Raw genomic sequence first — 19,707 nt, forward strand, 5'->3', positions numbered from 1 at the left:
ATTAATATATAGTCTCATCATAATCATAAATTAATAATCTATCTCTATATAATTTTATATAAGTACTAAATAAAGATATTTTTATTCATTTTATAGTTACAAAACTCTAATAAAACAAATATAAACATTATTAGTAAAATATGTTTTTTATTTAAAAACACAAATTATGAAAGAAACCACAATTAGTTCTTAATAAAAAAATCATGCTCCCAACTGTATCAACAGATTCGTTCACCCCTAGAAGACACATATAGGAATAATTAAATACTTTGGCAAAAAAAAAAACATTTTTGTGATGAAGATTCTTAGATGATGATCGTTTTCTATACAAACATGCGGCACCTCTTCACCATTGTTTTAATCCCAGGAAAACGCGTAGAAATCTATTAACACAAATATTAACATACTTTAATTAAATATGTAATCCGCGCGGAGCGCGGACACCGGCTCTAGTCTTAATAATTAAGATCTACATAAAGCGCCATTACATGACTAGTTATATAATAGTAATCACTTTTTAGTTTTTACCTAACAAAAAAATATAGCTCGTCGGTATATGGAAGATGCAACTACTTTTCTTGTTGTTGATCCCGTCTCATCCAACTTGATTTTTAAGCTTGTTAACCTCTAATTGTTTATACGTTTTTTGGTAATTAGGGCATCTCCATCCCAACTCCATTTTTTTCTCTAAAATGGAGTAAAAGTAGATATGGAGTAAGGAATGCTCTAACCCAACTCCATATCTCACTCTATAATGAAATTTACTCCATAAATGGAGTAGTTTATTTTTTGTTTGTTCATCACTCTATAATGGAGTGGAAAATGAAGTAGGGTTGGAGCAATTTAACTCTATTTTCACTTTTACTCCATTTTGGAGAAAAAAATGAAGTTCTACATTAAGAGTTAGTCAACGCTTCACGCAGAGATTTTTATATACTTTGTTTAACATACGTTTTTACTTTAAAGTGTTTGGTTTTGTCTCCGGGAGGCGGAGGTTCCTCCAGCTCCGTCGACGCCGGTTCCTGTCCCCGAGAGGTGGAGGCTTCGTTAACTCTGCCGTCGTCGGTCTAGATCACGGGAGGTGTAGGCGTTCCATGCCTTGCCTCGCCGACGGTTGGTTCCCTAGTTCCGTTTTAGGGTTTAGTCTGTTCTTTCCTTTTAGTTTTTCGCTTTTGGTTTGGTTTGGATTGGTGGAGACGACGTCGGAGGACGATCGAAGCTCGACCATGGTTAACGGTGATGGTTCGCGTGAAGTCTTCCTCTCAGTGCTTGCAATGAATGGTGACAGATGAGATCTCGAACAGTCGATTGATGCTCTCCGAAATTGGGTTCACTTGAGTTGAAGACGTTTGCGGTGGTGATGGTGTGGAGTCAGTGAGCTCCGGTGGATCCGGGTGAATCGACGGTTGGTTCCCGGTGTTGTTTCGAAGCGAGGGCGACGTCGAAGTCGCAGCGTTTGTCCGCGGCGGCGGAACCTCGTGTGTCCTAGGATTTTCGTAGTTGGGCCTTAGGCCTAGAATTTTATTATTTTTTGACCTGTTTTCATGGGTTTCTGTATGTTGTACTGTAGATTTTTTAGGCCTGTTAATCAAAATCTATTGACGGAAAAAAAGAAAGAGAAGAGCCTCGCATCTAGCCCCAATTTCTTAGAAACCACCTGCAATGAAATCAAATAAAGTAAAATCATTGGCTTATTAGATGATGCAGTCAGTGTGTTGGATACTCTGAGTGAGCCGTATACAGGCCTAGCTGATGATAACTTTAAGAAAAAATTGGGCAATTAGAGGACTCATTAATCAGGCCTAGTTAGGGGCCCATTGTCATTTAATCTCACCCGTATCAATTTGGCGCTTTTCATAAGCCTAATCTTCCTTTTCAATTTCAACACTTCCTCATCTCCTATGCTTATCTCCTGTAAGATACATAAAATAATAACATGACGGAAGAACATTATAGATTCTTACACAGGAAAAAAAAGACATAAGAAAAATGTAGATGAGATAAGAGTAGAATGCAGAAATAAACAAAACACAACTTTTATGCTTTTTTTTTTTAATTCAATAGAACAAAAAAACAAATATAACTTATTTGATAACGCATAAGTTAGGCGCAATCCTTTTTAAATATTACTCTTTCTATTACAATTTCTTTTCTTAGGATTTGATTAATCCGATTCTAAGCCAAAACTTTTTCTAGAGCCTTGATTTCAATTTTTCTAAATTTGGAAATTTGTCAACGAATACTTCAACACCCAAAACACAACACTTATTCCAAATGCTTGATCATCCAACCACGATTAACACAACATCCTTTGTTTTCTTATTTTTGCAGAGTACTTTTTCATGATGGCTGTCATGTTTTCATAACAAGCAAGAATTTGCACCCCAAATTCTTCTCTATGAAAATTATCTCTTTTTCTCTTAAGCTACGACTCTTTTTTAACTTCTTCAAGTAAATATCATTTACATTTAATCTAATTTTCACAATAAATATATTCTTCTTTTTCCAAAATATAATAAAGTTTGTACCTCATAATACACGAATTGCAATACAGTCAATCGTTTATAACACATCCTCTATATACTAAAGCGCAAGTCGCATGGCCAATCAGAATTGACATGTCATTTCTTTAAAATCAAAAATAAAAATCAAAATTATATTGTGAACAAGCCACGATTTTCTATTTCAAATATTTTCATAACTGCAAAAATTCAAATTCCTATATTTTCTCAAATTACAATCATCACGTTCCGAAACTAATTCATTAACTCCCATTAGCAGCAGTTGTTTTTTCTCTTATATAACATTCAAACAACAATTATTTTTTATATTTGTTTCCTCTCTTTCTTCGTCTTTTTCTGTTCTGTTTTTCTCTAAATAGTTTCTTATGATTATATCTGTATGATTCAAGTAGACGGTATATCATAATATAAATGGTGGAAATCAGAGCTTTGTTTAATATCAGAAGCTTGAAGTTATTTTCAACATGAAAAGTTATTCCCAAATTTTCTTGGAAAAAGGTAAACACATTTATATTTATATTATAATATCTAAAATCTGTTTAAACAGATAAAACTCAGCAGCTCTGATATGTTTCTTATATAGTAAGTAAATAGAATCCAAGCTTTTCTGAAACATAAGATGATAAAAAAAAATTTAAAGGGAATTATAGTGAGTAGTTTCTGTTAATACACATGTGAAGCTCTATCGGGAGAGCAAATTCCAATTTATATACTTAGTATTTACGTATATATTATTGTACAATATGTTAATTTTAATAATCTATCAATGAAGTTTTCTTCGGATACATATTTCAAATATGGAAGTGTCTTTCAAACACGTATGATGTATACATTTCTCAAAAAATCACAAAAAAATGATTTTAGTCATGTTTCCAACTGCTGCTTGAATGAAGCTACTTCTAAGTTTGTGTGTCAAATGTATTTTAGATATAGAAAACATAGTGTCTAAAGAAATAATTTATTAATCCCTTTCTGAAAAAATCAAAAATATTTTGATACATTACAATTTTATGATCATATATTTAGAAGACTATGAAACTGATCCGTGCATAGCACCGAAGATAATACTAGTGTCTATAATATCACAAGTAGTATTTGGCAAACTGATACAAAACACTTCAAAAGGCTACATCTTCATATCATTTGCATTGTGTTAGGCCTGTCGTGTGTAAAAATTATGTAGGGGGAGATGATATCATCTGACGTTGTTAATTTACTAGACACTGACAGGAAGGTTGGAACAGAAGCAAACGTCGACGAGGCAAATACTAGAAAAAGAAGATGACGTCATGCCTCTCCTAAAAGAACAGCTAATTACTTATTATGGTAAAACTCTTTATCAAAACTGTAACTGCTGTTTTGATGTATGTTTTTGACAGAAAAGGGGGTGGGGCGGGACCAAATCAATGACGCATGTCTCTTCTCTGCAGTTCATCTTTTTCATATTTAATTCCCTTCTCGAAATCATTAGTTCATTCCTTAGCAATGGTTGTTTTTTTTGTTAGGTTGGATTAATATTCAAACTTATAATGTAAATTACACAAAGCCGGCAAGATAACAAAGATGAAAACTATTAGACAACTACAATACATAAATTAGGAAGGGATCAAACCAGCCTAATCATATATAAGAATCGATATATATATATATATTCAACCACATTTTCAAAGCATATTGAGTATTAAAAGAAAAAAAAACAATTTGATAGACTAGTTACATTTTGCGAAGGATATAATTAAGATCTGTTCATTAGCTTATTTTCTCTTTAAAGGATATCGTTTGCTTAGTTTAGCCTTACAAAGAGGTAACATACACCTCGCATTTCACTTGTTCTCGACCACTTCCCACTCAGTTTACATGCAAGCTCTATATCGGATGATGTCATCCATTCTGCCACATCAGTTATCATCACATCTCGCTTGCAGACGCTGATGATGTGATTATCTCTCCTCCCAACACGTGGAGAGTAACTTACACAAACTTCCTTTCGACTTTTCTACCGGGATAATTATTAATAGAGTAAATCGTGCGATTCTAAAACTGCACCAGCTATCGAGTATTGATGTAGCTCGAAGATATATGGTACTATCACTGCTATTCCCTCTTATTTATTTTGAGATATTTAATGCGAGTTTCTGTAACTTATGTTACTTAAATTTTGTTGTCAACCACTTGATCCCACTATCCACCTCTGTTTGGATCAATCATATACAATAGCTAGGTTCACTCTTACACTTTTCGATCATAAAACATACATTTTTGTCAAATCGTTATCTCATAAAACTCAGTGATTCATATCACATACCAAGTGGACAGTAGTCTACTGGTTATGAGAGTGAATATTTAAGATCATTATTCAGTTTTACTTGAAAATAGCAATTTACATTTTACATGTGGTATTATCGACATCTGATCCTAAATTTATAAAAAAAATGATTATGAGCCCAATTTTTTAAACTTCTAAGTTGTATAAGAAAACAAATCATTTACTTGACGTTAAATATAGTCTCCAAAATTTTGACTATGAGGTTAACCATTTGTACTTAACTATTATATAGTATCATAATTCTTCATATCTATTTAGAATGCAAATTGCATGATGTGTGCTAACCAAGTGTATGTTGCTTTACTCGTCGTTGTTGTCCTCCAAAGAAGATTACAACAAATTATTGTTTTGGAAAGGATTCCGGCCTATACGGGAACATGTATAAACATTCGGTAAAAAAAACTTTTCAATTCAGAAAAAAAAAACACATTCCAACCACTGAAATATGTATTTACATGATTTATTTATTCTACCATTAATCAGCACTCACCCATCTGGCCTCCGGTATATATAAAAGCATATCTTTATCGCCATTATAGTTACCTACTGCATCGTCTAAGTATCATTGCAAGAGTCCAAGGGATACAAATCATATGTTACAAATTGTGACCAACTTCACTAACAAACAGCCTTAAGAATCTTTTACTTTGTTTATCGATTAGTTTATGATTTATTTAGTCGCAAATCCCAATCAACAGGGGATTCCCTTGGAGGGATATGATATTATATATGAATTTGATTGTGTTAATTAGAGGATAAATTAGTGATAACAAAGGGAGAGCTAGTAATGTTGACAATAAGAAGATCCAATATTTAAATATATACTAGAATAGAACCCGCGCCATGCGCGGTAACGTTTCATTTTAAACATTTATTTTGTGCGGTTAAGTTTCATTTTAAACAATTATTTTGCTTTATAGATTCTTTGAGTTCGTATTTTTTATCTTTAAGAAGGATCGGACGTCGCCCCTGGAATCTAAAAATCGAATATTAGTCTTTGCATATGGAGTATCAGCCATAAGTCGATATCAACTCTAACTCTAAATGAGTCATCCTAAACTACTAATTGTAATCTTAATTTTCTATTCCATCCAGCTTTAAATCGTTAGAGATTTTTTTATAAATATTTTATATAATAAAATTTAAATTGATTAGATGATACCGTGTTTGATAGTTCAAAATTAAAATATAACATATGAAATCCAAAATATAACTTTAATTAAATAGATTAGATATATTTTGGTAAAAAAAAAGGTGGTTTCACCTCTTTGCCGGGAACCCAAGCATTATAAATAGTCCCTCCCATCGTGAATTGAATCCGGGTGGCGGTAGTTACAACCATAACCCTTTTACCACTAGGCCAACTCAACGTTGGTAAATATATATATGTTTGTCCCTGACGCCCTTACCAAAGAGATCCAATACGTTGACAAAGGAAAAAACAACAAGTCCTATATTGAAATATCAATCAAGCACTGATTGAAGTCGTATAGGTTAGCTATTCTTTGCATAAACTTTCTTTTTGGTTTTGTTTTGTTTGGAAAAGACTAACTTTAAGGTCAAACATTTTTCAATATAATAGTTAAAATATATAGTTTTATGCTTGTACACAATAATTAGAAGGTTCGAGGGAATATCACATGGAAACATCTATCGTTTTCTAAATTGTTCGTATGAAACACCTACAAGCCTAGAGTCTGTCCTATAATTATAAGAAAGCAAATGTACTTATCGTATTCGGTGTATTAGTTAATGTGACACTGTCTTTGGAATTAAATAAATGTAGTTATCGTATTCAGTGTATTAGTTAGTATCTTCCAAAATCCATATGATTATCGTTATTCGTAAATAGGAAAGTAAAAAATTAAATGAGACCATTTATTTTTTCAATGATCTTGTATTGAAGAAATTTGGAAGTGTTAACCATCAGGCTGTTAGGCTCAAGCTACACGAAGGTTTGGAGTAGTTAGATTTTGAAGTTGTTGGTCGATAGAGCTATAGGGAAAAACAAGCTCTATTTTCTGCCGTCAGTGTTTCAAGTGACAGTTCACTCACTATGGCAAGAGCGTAATGGGATTGGGGGACGTCGTGGAGAAACACATCAGAACAGTGAATTCCTCAGAGGGCTATTAATGACAAACAAGTGAGAAACCGGATCTATACGATCCAAATGATGGGCATGAAGGATTATGAAGATGTCATGAAGCTACGGTTTGCTTCATTTTAGTTCCAAAAGCTTCAAAGAAAATTCACGATGCTTTTATAGTCTAAATATTTTAACTAATTGCTAGTTTTAAAATTTCCCAAGCATCAATTGTAAAAACGTTTTTGAGTCGAATAATTTTACAGTTATTAAAATTAAATAAACTTATATATGTGTGTGTGTGTGTGTGTGTGTGTGTGTGTGTGACGTTCTAAAGAAACTGAAATCGAGTGGATTCAAGTGGGAAAAAAAAACAAATGATTTGGTCCTTAGCAGAAAAGGTCGAGTAAATGTTACGACATGGCATGTGGTCGTGATCTAGTTTATAGGATCTTCTCATCATATCCATCAATAATAAAAAAAAAAAAATTCGTACATGACGTAGTTCTGTATTCCACTATCACCAAGCTAATATATACTACTATTATAGAAAAAGAAAATGCGGATATAAGACAAAAGAATTAAACATATAAAAGGAAAAGGAAAATAAATAAAGAGAATGAGAGGATGGGTAGCGAGAGTGAGTGCATATGCGTCCTACCTCTAATCTCCGCAGTTCCTCCGACCAAAATATCTTATCCACCGTCGACTATGTCTCTTTGCTAGATAACCATATGGGGTGGTGATATTATTACTTATCTACCGTCGAATATGTTTCCACTTTGTATTTCTTCTACGTATTGAGTATATTTTTTCATTTTGTTTTTTATACTTTCTTGAAACTACGAGTCGTCGCCGTCGGTATCATTTGCGAGAAATCAATCCCTTTATTTATAAATAAATACAAAGGTTGTGTGTGTGGCGTGTGTCTTGCAAGGAGACAATCTCTGAAGGAATTTTTCTTTAAAAAAAAAAGAGAGACAACTCTTTATCTGATCCTCTCACGACCACCAATTATATACTGACGTTTACTTCACGCGGTTTAATCCGGCGCGCGTGTATTTCTGTAAAAGGACATGAGAATGCACGGAAATATAGAGAGAGGGAGGTTATCATTGCCATTTTTTGTTGTATTTGGTTCTTAGAGTAATAAATAGCAATATTCAAAAAATCACAGAAGTTAACTATGCGCTTTATAGAAGATTAGTGACTAGACTGACTATTCTAAACTTCAATGAAGCCTAAGCGTTAACGAATTATTGATTTATTTTATATGTAATTTACATTTATATGAGATATTTTAGTTTTTGAGTTTAATTATAAAATTATTATGATGAATTATATTTAAATATACAAAACAAAAGAATAAAATTTAGATTTATACTAACACTTTTACTTAATTTAACATATCTAAACTAATTTATATCAATTTAAATTGATTTTAAACGATTTAGAACAGTTTAAACTGGTATAAATCATATAAATCAGATTTTAAGAAAATCGTTTCGGATGAGACCGAATAGCCGCTTAGGTACCATCTAGACCGCTTTTTAGAACTTTGATATATAGTTCTACAGTACTTATATGAATGAAGATGAACCGGTCGTAAGAACACAAGTGGGTTGATTAAAAAGTACAAAAGCAAGAGTATAGTATATAGTTCCACGAGCTTGACTCTCTTTTTTTAAAAAAGGTTATCTCCTCACTTTCAAAATCAAAAGTATCCATATTCACTCTGTCACTGTAGGGAAAGGGGGGGGGAGGGGGGGGGGGAGGGGGGATCATAGGACAAAAGACTGAAACTGAGATTTTCCAATTTGAAACACATTGGTCATTACAAAAGAATCAATAAGATGTACATGCAAAGTTGCAAACACATATATACACTACATCCTGTGGAGAAACTAATGGTTCGAAGTGCACAAAACTGGTCCACTCTTTATAATCCTAAAGGATAACGAACTGTTCAGCTAAAAAGCTATATTAATTACTTACTTCGCTTTCCACTCGAATCTTCTTCCCCTGTTCCCAACCGAAAAAACATGGAAGACCTTGACCAACCCCTAGAAAGCGCAGCAAGACCAGATGATTTAATATCACAAGATCAACACCCACCCCGAGAGCAACAAGTGTAAAAATATTAACTGATCATCAAAGATTTAGTTACCATTTTTTTTTTTCAGGCTTTAGAAATGTTGAATCCTCCCTTGTCTCGTGATAATGAATTAGTAAGGGCTAAGCTCAGCATATCCATACCGTTGAGGAAGAAGTTCCTCAACTTCAACCCTAGAGCTTTTCTTGATATTGTAGTTTCTATATACCGATTCTATCTCTACAGAAAACAAACTGTAGACTGGTCTGTGATCTGAGAACCTTGACTCCCCGCGAACATACGACAGCTGACTAAGTCCGTTACCATGCCAGAGTATGCGATCACACCTTCAATTTTTAGATTAATAAAACTCATAAATATTATATATATTAAGTTGTTTGTTTATACTCAAAAGAAAGAAGCACTACTACTAACCATGCTGGAGTCCGTCTTTTGGCCTTGGTGAGACGATCATCACCAGCATATACATCTGAATTGTTAGAGTACTTGTAAGTGGGTGGGAAATAGATGGTCCCTTCATTCCATCCTTCAAAGACACGACCTTTACGTTGTTCTAACCGCAACTATAACAAAAACAAAAGTGACAATTTGTCTTTTAGACGAGTTTGTTTTTTCAAATAAATGGTTATTTGGGCCTTTTGAAAATGCTAATTTCTTACCTGGTCTTTCTCAAGCAAGGCACTCCAATTTCTCATCTCGACAAGAGCCTTTGTACACCGGTAAGAAAGAGCTATACGGTAGTTCAAGTCTCCAAGCCAGATTACCCGACTGAAAAGACACATAACAAAACAAGATTTAGCATGCTTATTGCAGTGATCAAAGAATTTAATAAGGACCAACAACAAATAACTCACTCGTGTTCTAAAATCGTTTGAGGAGACTTGTCCTCCCCTGCGTTGTTCACTCTAGGGAATCTGGTTTTCCTTAGAATCTCTAAAACGTCGGAGTTTCTTCTCAGCTCGTCACCTTCTTTCTGACCAGACGTCAAGTGGCTGCACACAAAGCAGAAGCTAGTCTGGTGTACTGACATGCTGATCGAAATCGATCCCTGCAAATTTTAAAAAATAAATAAATATAGATCCAAAATTTGACAACCTCTTCCACAAAGACATTAAATTTGAAAATAATGTGGATATTCTTTTACCTTGTTTCCGAGATAGCCCATCAAGCCTCTTCCTACACAAGAAACTTTGAGGTTCTTGACACTGTCCCTTAGATCACTCTTCACCCAAACAGTTAAGAATATCCCAACCATTTGCTTGCTAGCCACCAAACAATACTTAGACTTGTCTCTCTCCTCTGTCACAAAAGATCCACTCCTCGAGACAGCAGAATATTGATCGTAGGACGGAGAATTAGAGTCATGCACATTTTCGTCGACGTCGTCCTCGGAGGAGCAATACCTGAAGCTTTGGTCGTAGGAATCGTGGCCCAGCATGAAACGGTCACAGACGCTAAACCTCCGGTCAAGATGTGGCTGCTGCATGGATGCTGCTGACATGTCAAAGTTGTTTATCCTCAGGCTCTTGCTAAGTGACTGAAACGACCTCCGATGATAGAACGAGGAGTTTGCGTCTTCGAAGTCGGAGTCGAGCTCGGCGACCGGGTGGGGAACAGGGGAAGGGGTCCGGCAGCTTCCTCCGCCAGGGAGAGTGTTCAAGGTTCTTCGGATGAGAGAAACCCATTTCCTGGCCGGGCCGTTGTCTTCTGTGCCCAAAACGTTGCCGGCGTTCAAAGGAACGATCTCTTGGAACCTGTGTGGGGAAGTCTTAGAGAGATTAGGAAACAAAACATCATGTGTTTTTTTTTTACTTGTTTTTTTTTTCATGTGATTTATTTAACTTTGAGTAAAATTGAATTAAAAGAGGTTAGCAATACCCAAGAACGTAAATGTCGGAAGGAGGGGAGGTGTGGAGCCAATCGTCGAGATTCAGATAACTCGGAGGAGATTTTCCGGCGACATTCCAGGTAGCAGTAAAAACCCTGATGTGAACAACGTGTCTTAGAGGAAAAGAATTTGCCCAAAAAAGCAAAGAGACACAAGAGAAATATAAGTACCTGAGATTATGAACTTGTTTAACTAGTGGTGCTGAATCTAATTCCTGTCTGTTTCGTCTACCTCTTCCATTATTTCTTCTACACCCAGTCTCTGAATACAAATTAATTAAAACACTTGTTGTTGTAAAATTCAATTAATTTTTTTTAAAGTTAGAATGAGTTTTTAGAAAATAAAATAAAGAAGGAAGAAGCATGTATTTACTGACCAGCATAGTTGCTTTTCTTGTTAACAGAGCATGCTTCTTCTCTTTCAATGACATTGTTACTCCAGTCTCCACATTCACCTGCAAAAACTTTTTTTTTTTAAAGTGAACATCCTATAAAGTCGAAAACAAAAGCTGTCCACTTCTCACATTCCTAGACTAGAAGAAGGCAGTTCATTAATAAGATTTAGTTTAAAATATATATATATATATATATACGAGTTTATTACCTTTGTAAACGTCTCGGTCGTCTGCGTGGAAATCTTCTGCTTTGCTCTTGATGTTGAGCCATTTCTTAACCAATGCTCTGGGCCATGAACGCTGCACAAGAATTTGGAGATCAGCAACGTCTGGGTTGTGATGATAATCAAATACCAGTTTAATTATTATTATTTTTGGTCAAAGAAGAAACACCTTGGTTCTCTTGAGGCTACTACCATCGCCCATTGTTTATATAGAATGAGTAGATAGAGAGATCCTTGATTTCACGAACTAATCTTTTGCAAAGACCGATAGATAAGCATAAGCATCCCCTGACCCGGTTAAGAAATGGTGTTGACAGAAGAATGTAAAAGATAATGAGGAAGAGAATATGTGAGATTACTTCTTATAAACACAAGAGCTACAGAGAAAAAGACTTTGAAATTAGGGATTTGAAAACAGGGGGACTTCGTTTCTGGGCATATATCAACGTGGGTAGAGGGAAGAAAGAGCTTCTTCTTCTTCTATCTGTTTTCTCTCTCTTTCAAGTCCTTCTTCTCCTCCCTTTATAAATGAAATATACTCCTTAATTATTATTTTTTAATTTGCTAGTTGCAGTCTATATTTATTGCAGTTTCCCTTCAATTTTTGTTTGATTTTTTTTAGAATATAGAAAAAAATTATTTCCATAAATATGTAAACCCTTAACATATCTCCCACCACTCTCCTTAAAGCTCTAAGTTCGGTAATAGAGTAGTGCTTGAAATTGAATTATTTCCTTTATATTATAAAGATTTTTTTGGAACATCTTCTTTCCTTTATATATGTTCAGTATTATTATAACTGATTTAATTTGTTACCACAAAATAGGGGTGTTCAATCCGGATATCGGTTCGGTTTCGGTTTGGTTTTTTTCGGTTTTCGGTATTTCGGTTAGTAAAATATAACTACCATTCTAAATCCATATTTACTTCGGTTCGGTTCGGTTTATATACCGTCGGTTTTCGGTTTATTCGGTTTTATACCAAAAAACATAATTATTTTGTTTAAGATCATATTATATGAATTTTAGAGTCATATTGTCAACACAATCATTTATTAAAAATATATTACATGTTCAAATAAATGAACAAAAAAGTAAAAATACTTCTACCATCAAATAAAATAATCAAATCTATAACTAAAATCAAAGCTTAAAATTTTGAAAATAAAAATATGAAACAAAACAGAAACATGAAAGAAAAGTTTTTCCACTCTTCCATATTTAGTGTTCATTAAAGTCATGCTTTTTCAATTGAAAATTTTCCATTAATTATTGTCCATCAAATTTATAATCTTCATATTAATTTAGTGAAGACTAAAATAAAACAAAAAGATCAAAAAAAGATTTAGAAAATAAGATGTCTGAATTGCGATGTATTGTTATTTAGTTATATTTCAAGTGTTTTACAAATTAAGGTTTTTATTACTATAAAATTATGGTAATAGTTATTAACACAAATTTAACTTATGTAACAAATAGATTTTCATGTATTGTTATAAAATAGATACATATTTACATGTTTCTACTTTTAATCGGTTTTGTTCGGTTTATTCGGTTATATACCAAACCATATCCAAATCCTACGGTTTTTATAAAATTATATCCATTCGGTTTATATGGTATATACCAAAACCAAACCATATTGTCTATTTCGGTTCGGTTCGGTTCGGTACGGTTCGGTTTTACCATATTGAACAGCCCTAGGCACAAAATGATACTCCTATCTTTGTTTATGTTTTAATAAGCTTGATGTTTTAAATATCTTCAACTATGGGGGTGATTGGTAGTTGTTGTAGATACTGTCCACAGCTTTATTTATTTCTACAGCACCAAATTCAGAGTAATCAAGCTTTAAATTTTTTTTTGAAACCACAACTTTTGAAATAACCTACAGCTGTACAAGTGATCTTCAGAACCAAATATCCAAAGAAATTTTTTAGTGTTTTCTATAAAATTATACAGCAATAAAATCTAAAACCACAGCAAAAAATCTACAGATTTTTTTCTACAGCAAAATTTTTAAAGCTACAGCTATTACCAATCAGAATCTATATATTAGAAGAAGTATCATAAGTATCACATCTTATTGTTTGTTAGTAGTGTTTCATTGCATCTATTGAGATATTTTAAAGTGTATAGTCTTGTAGATTATAAAATAATCAATATATATGTGATACAGTACCTTTGTTATCATTCCATACTTTTATAGAAACTAATAAATCAACGATACATACAAATATATACATGTATGAAGCAGAAATAAATATGATACAGAATAGTAATCATAATTTCTTTTTAAAGGAAAAGTACAAGATCACGATATAAAAATAAACACTTTTGGGTTGTTCCATTCCATATATGCAATACAAATCCCGGATTTGGCAATTAGAATAAACACATAAACAAAAACAGACAAAACGAAATCTGAATTCTTGGGAAATTGTCGCCAGGAAATAATAGTTACTTAGTAAATGACAATTAAAATATAGTAGCATCAATACTAGAGGTGGATTGGTGAGCTAAGGTAGGTGCATGTATGCATGTTTAGAGGGTGAAGTTTGAGGTTTCGGGTGACATCAAAAACTACAAATGCCACTTTATATTTGTGCATTCGTGGAGTTTTATCATAGAAAATGGAATTAACACGTTTACCAAACGTAATATAAAGACCAAGAAAACAAACGTTTCACTTTTTAGTAAAATGTGAAGTTTATAAAATTGAGTTTGTTGTGTGTAAAGAGGAGGGGGACTCTTTTTGACCCAATCTAGACTAATGTCTACGGGACCATCATCCCCCTTTGCGAGACTTGGCCTCGTCTTCTTCCATCTATTTTGCTTTTTTTTACATTTTTTTTGTTCAAACAATAATACTCACTTCTTATTACTGCAAGAACACACTGTTATAGTATCATTGGCCGGTTGAGAACCAAGCCTGATGAAACATTCGGCTTATGCTCCCAAAATTTTTTTAATTTTTTTTTATACAAATAATCTCTCAAATTTGTAAAAAAAAAAAAAAATTAGAGCTCCAAACTATTAAAATTTTTATTAAATGATCAGCGATTTCCAAAATTTCAGAACCGGTCATGTCTAATACTCCTTTTTCTGTTTCATAAGAAGTGTCATTTTAGTTTTTTTTTTTGTTACACAAAAATTGTAATTTTACAATTTCAATACAAATTATATTTAATTTCAGTTGAAAATTAATTGTAAATTGTATTGATTTTATAAATAATTTTATTTATCTCAAATACTATTGATCAGAAAGATGTAATTAATAACAATTTATATATATTTTTGCTATTTTCTTAGTCTGTGTAAAAAGTGTTAAAGCGACACTTATTTAGAAACGGATGGATGAAGTATTACATTTACATATATGCGTACGAGTGATGGCTTATATTATAATTTATAAACATAGAGTCGGTTTAAATTACTTCGGCTTAGGGTTTGGGCCGAATCGAGTATCAAATTGAGAAATATTTGCTTAATCACAAGGCACAAGGGTTTAGCGAATGAACATACGCTATTACGCTATATGTAAGTTACCTTTTGTGTATTTTTTTTAACACAAAGGGTGGATCTTGTAGTGTTAATTTAGGGGGCCCAATAACCCCCATGTTTTGCTTTATCTCGATTTTTGAAAAAAATAACATCGAGTTTCCACTTTTAAGACATGGTTTGGTGAATTTAAGCGATTTATTTTGTGAGGTAAAGTTAAAATGACACATGCTGCATGTGGGAGACCGTGTCTGTTTCTTCAGAGTTCAGACCAATACTTGGGTTTAGTAAATATGTAAATCTCCCTTTTTATATGTGTCTGTTTCTATTTAATTGACGATTTTGTAGTATTTAAAAAGTTGTATTAGTCTTTTACTAAATAATTCATGAAAACATCCTAGTTAACATGTTCAACTAAAAGGAGTATAATAGTAGTAAACATGTATTTAGTGATTAGAATTTCATTGCTTAATAATTATGTCAGTCATACAAATTAAATCACGTGAATCTATTTTTTTTATCGAATACAGGATTCTAATTATATGAATCTTGTTAACATACATAAAAATTTCGAGAGATGGAATTTCAATTTGTATAAACTTGTTAACAATTTTTATATATATGCATAGACGTATTCATTAGCATATTAAGATATGATCGGTTTTATTTTCGAAAATAAGTTTTTTTTTTATAAAAAAAAGTCTTGCAAATACAACTATGTGAAATACATTTTTTTTTTTGCTAAAAAACTATGTGAAATACATGCAACTGTCATAAACAAAAAACAATTATACCAGTAGCAATTTTAATTCCACAACATAACTTTTAAACGCATACTAGATTTTGATCCGCGCTTAAAAAGCGCGGGTTTGTTTGTTTTTCATTTATTAATCGAAAACTGATTTGCAAATTACAATTATTTTTGTTTCGAACCATAACAATTGAGTTTTTAGGGTTTTATCATTTTTTTCTCTTCAAAATATGGTATTTTTTCGAAATATGGTAGTTGTTCTATAATAATGTTTGAGTTTTAAGATTTGTTTTCATATCTGACCTAGATTCATGGTTGGACCTATAGACCCGATACATTGTATATAATCCGGTTCTGATTTAATGAAAAATTCGTTAATTAAAAATCTGATATAACCAGGTAAAAATCCAAAAACTCACTATTAACCTGCAATCTGATACCATTGATCCGATTACAAAATATCTAATAGTAATTTTTTAAAAAATTGATTAAATTACTCATATATTTATTAATATTACATAAATTAGTGATTCCTTAGAATTTGATAAAATTTTATTATGTTATCCAAATAAAAAATGATAATACAAAAAACTTATTGATATGACAATATTAGTTTATTTTCGTCATTAATAACCTATTATAAGTTTGTGTTTTTATTTTAGATTTAAAAATTAATTTTAATATAGTTTTTAAAATTTTCTTGAACACTCGTAATTGTCATATCAATATTATGTATAAAATGACATTATAAATGGAAAAATGATATTCAAATATGTATATGATATATGGTGTAGGATATAGGATTTTGGTTTGTATTGAAAAATGTATAATATTCAAATGATCTGTTTTGAATATTGATATGTATATTTAAGAAAATGATATTTTCATGTTTGCTAATTTATTTATAGTTCGTAATATATTTATATATATATTATATTTAAAGTTAGTATATCTTTTAAATATATATAGGCCCATTATTTATAGATCTATTTAAATGTACATGTAGGCCCAAAACCAAAAGAATTAAATGCCATTAATGAATTTTATTCATCCTTTGTAAAAATAAGGTTATTTTTGAGAAACTATAATTTTCATTAAGTGAATGATCCTCTTTTAATGGTATTGATAGTCATAATAAATGGTTACATTACATGTGTACCAAATCCATGATAAAAAGCTCCCCACAATATAGTTATTACAAACGACTTTTTGTCCGTATTAATATGAAACCTCCAATATAACTTTACTAACTATAGGCAAAAATTGCATTTTAGAAAAAAACTGAACTTCAAAAATGATGTTCATTATTGTTCAACCCTTTTTACTATTGAACATATCTGAAAAAAATTATAGAGAAGATCAGAAGATACATCGCAACGACCTTTTATTTTTGTAAATCTATATATATAAAGAAATGTTCGCCTCTCTCCCGTGAAGCCACGTCATCAATTCGTGCGTTCTGGGAGTGACACGTGTCCCATTTTATATTTAAGGCCAAAATAAATGAATGCAGTTAAGGGTAGTTGAACCCAGCATCTCTAGCACTGGTAATTTCTCTTAGAACTACTAGGCTAAAGTCACTTTTTGTAAATATGTGGCCGTGAAAATACTTATTATCGTGTCAGTTGGAAGTCCATGCTTCTTCTGCTTGTGGCCATGGCCGACATTAAACTGACGTCAAGATGAAGATCGTGAAGTTAAAAACTTTGCTCCAAACAGTTTTGCAATGTTTCCAACCTTTATAACTTGATGCATATAATATATATCAAAATACATTTGTTGTACACGCTTTTATTAGTTTTGCTTTTAAAAGAAGGTATTTACAGTTATAAATGTTTTGTGTCAGTAAAGTAATGGTTGAAAAATCTCTATACTATGTCATTTTAAAATAACACCCAACTTCTATATATAGTCAATACATATGTCCATGTTATATCCTAGACTAAATATTTTCTCTTTTAAAAATATAGAAAACAATTATTTTAGTCTACAAGCAAATGTTGTAGAGCAAGTGTGCATTATACAAAATAATATATATTTAAAATCCATACACAAAAACATAAAAGTTGTTATAGGCCTCTTTCTGACACATGCACACTCCACTATGAATAAGAATTAAAAAAAAAAACAGTATTGTCATCAAACTTAATCACAAATCCACATTTGTACATCTATAATTATGAGTTGGACAATTAGTTAATTTGATACAATACCAAAGCAAAAATAATCGAAAAAACTATACCACCGCATACTAATAAGTAAGACATAATAGATAACCAAATTCTTGAATCTTAAAACAAATTTCAACTCGAAGATTTAGTAAATATCCAATTAACTAATATTCCGCCCGTAGGGCGGGCCGACCCTAGTATATAAAAATAAAAAGGAAAATGAAGGCTCAATAACTTTATCTGTCTCTACAAAACACTGTGCCAGCTGTAACAAGTCATTATATAATTACGCTTTCATTGGTTTTCCTTTGTTAAATCAAATGCCTATGACAACTCTGATTAGCGAAACGTACTGATTAATTAAAGGGATCACTAATAGTAGTATTAGTTTTTTTATTGTATCACGTCAACACAAGTACACCTAATAATAAAGAACTAGAAGATTTTTTTTTAAGATACCATTTGTTCGATAGACTAAGAGCATTCCAATGGTGATACTCCATTGGAATCCTTAGAAAAAGTGTTTTTTAATTTTTTAATTTTTTTTTATTCAGATAAAAAAAGAAAATATTAATCAATCGCGAATTACCATATGTTGTGGAAGCTTATAAATAATACAAAGATTCACTAAAAAAAGTTTTTATTTAGAAATTTTAAGAATTGAATCTTTAATTTTTGGTGGAATCCATTTATTATTTAATTATTTATTTTCTAAAGACTTCCCCTTAAAGATTGCCGTTGCGAATGAACAAGTATTAATAGTGGTAACATAACTCTCAAGGTTGATGCTATTTTGTGTCTGAGTTTTCTGTAATTGTTCATCCCTTGTTAAATACTTCTTATAAATGTATGTATAAAAACTATAGTATTAACGAATGACCTGTTAATGAAGGCGACTTTGTAGATTATCCGCCACATGGTGGCGTATTATAAATAAATATACAGGATAACACCTAGAACAACATTAGGATACGATTGGTAAGCCTGTTTCTGGATTATAATACTTTATCTGAATGAACAGACAGAAATTAGTATAGTTATATGTTTGTTTCCACCAATCTTGTTTCTAAGGAACTTTTTTTTTCCTTTATTGTTTTGAGGATGATGTTAATATATCTCAACCCAGTATACAAATTTCCCAAGCCCCAGACTCCAAGATGTACATGTATGCATTCAATTTACTCAATTCATAAATGCGGAAACTGCAAAAGAAAAAAAAAAGTGATATGATGCGACAAAAAAAAAACAGCACGTTTTGGGGGTTTTATCGAAGGGGAAAAGTTGTAAGGAATGATGGTTGATGTGAAAGTTTTTTCACTTTGAAGAACCCTTACAAGAAGAGAAAGAAGAGGTCCTTTGGGTGCGAGTATGGTTAACCATCACTTTCTGAACATTGGAGACTTTAGGGTTTAGGGGTAAAAAATAAAAATAGGATGATGTAACTGTTTTTATCTCTTTATGCATTGTTTTCTGGTATAACTGAGAAAGAAGGAAGTGGTGATAAACACACATCACATAATAACTCATGTGTGGTCTTTTTCATCACATCTCATAATTCCCCAACCGTACGGTACAACTACAAGCCCAACGTTCGAGCATTGAGACATCTTACATATATACAAACCTAATATTAACAAAAAAAACAGGGTAAATTTCGGGCACTTGTAGTCACAAATGTCAACCGTAGAGTAGAGGTCTTCTGTGGCTCATCCAATCATGGGTCCGCTTTCGCCCT

The 19,707-nt window shown here is 32.1% G+C and overlaps 1 protein-coding gene across 2 annotated transcripts; it reads right to left on the reverse strand.

Moving 5' to 3' along the window:
• Nucleotides 1-755: 755 nt before the first annotated feature.
• LOC103842125 (type I inositol polyphosphate 5-phosphatase 4) lies at nucleotides 756-12,473 on the reverse strand. 2 transcript variants are annotated; one of them, XM_033280440.1, is made up of 11 exons: nucleotides 11,910-12,473; nucleotides 11,720-11,838; nucleotides 11,536-11,626; nucleotides 11,309-11,386; nucleotides 10,923-11,193; nucleotides 10,189-10,798; nucleotides 9,899-10,092; nucleotides 9,704-9,812; nucleotides 9,459-9,607; nucleotides 9,099-9,370; nucleotides 756-8,994 (listed from the first exon to the last, which is right to left on the reverse strand). In XM_033280440.1, the coding sequence occupies exons 2-10, from the start codon at nucleotides 11,750-11,752 to the stop codon at nucleotides 9,157-9,159; spliced, it is 1,749 nt and encodes a 582-aa protein (XP_033136331.1). In that variant the 5' UTR covers nucleotides 11,753-11,838; nucleotides 11,910-12,473; the 3' UTR covers nucleotides 756-8,994; nucleotides 9,099-9,156. The 2 variants fall into 2 exon arrangements, with proteins under 2 accessions (XP_033136331.1, XP_009116989.1); XM_009118741.3 differs by having other exon boundaries at nucleotides 10,923-11,027; nucleotides 11,103-11,193; nucleotides 11,720-12,466.
• Nucleotides 12,474-19,707: the final 7,234 nt, after the last annotated feature.

The sequence above is a fragment of the Brassica rapa genome, chromosome A09, assembly GCF_000309985.2.
Source record: "Brassica rapa cultivar Chiifu-401-42 chromosome A09, CAAS_Brap_v3.01, whole genome shotgun sequence".
NCBI classification, from domain to species: domain Eukaryota; kingdom Viridiplantae; phylum Streptophyta; class Magnoliopsida; order Brassicales; family Brassicaceae; genus Brassica; species Brassica rapa.

Excerpts from the sequence above, each read along its gene's own strand:
- LOC103842125 (XM_033280440.1), bottom strand. The coding sequence starts at position 11,752 with ATGGGCGATGGTAGTAGCCTCAAGAGAACCAAG. Across the intron at positions 11,627-11,719 it reads GTAGCCTCAAGAGAACCAAG|CGTTCATGGCCCAGAGCATT; the intron begins GTGTTTCTTCTT and ends ATTCTTGTGCAG. Across the intron at positions 9,608-9,703 it reads CCTTGCTTGAGAAAGACCAG|TTGCGGTTAGAACAACGTAA; the intron begins GTAAGAAATTAG and ends TTTTTGTTATAG.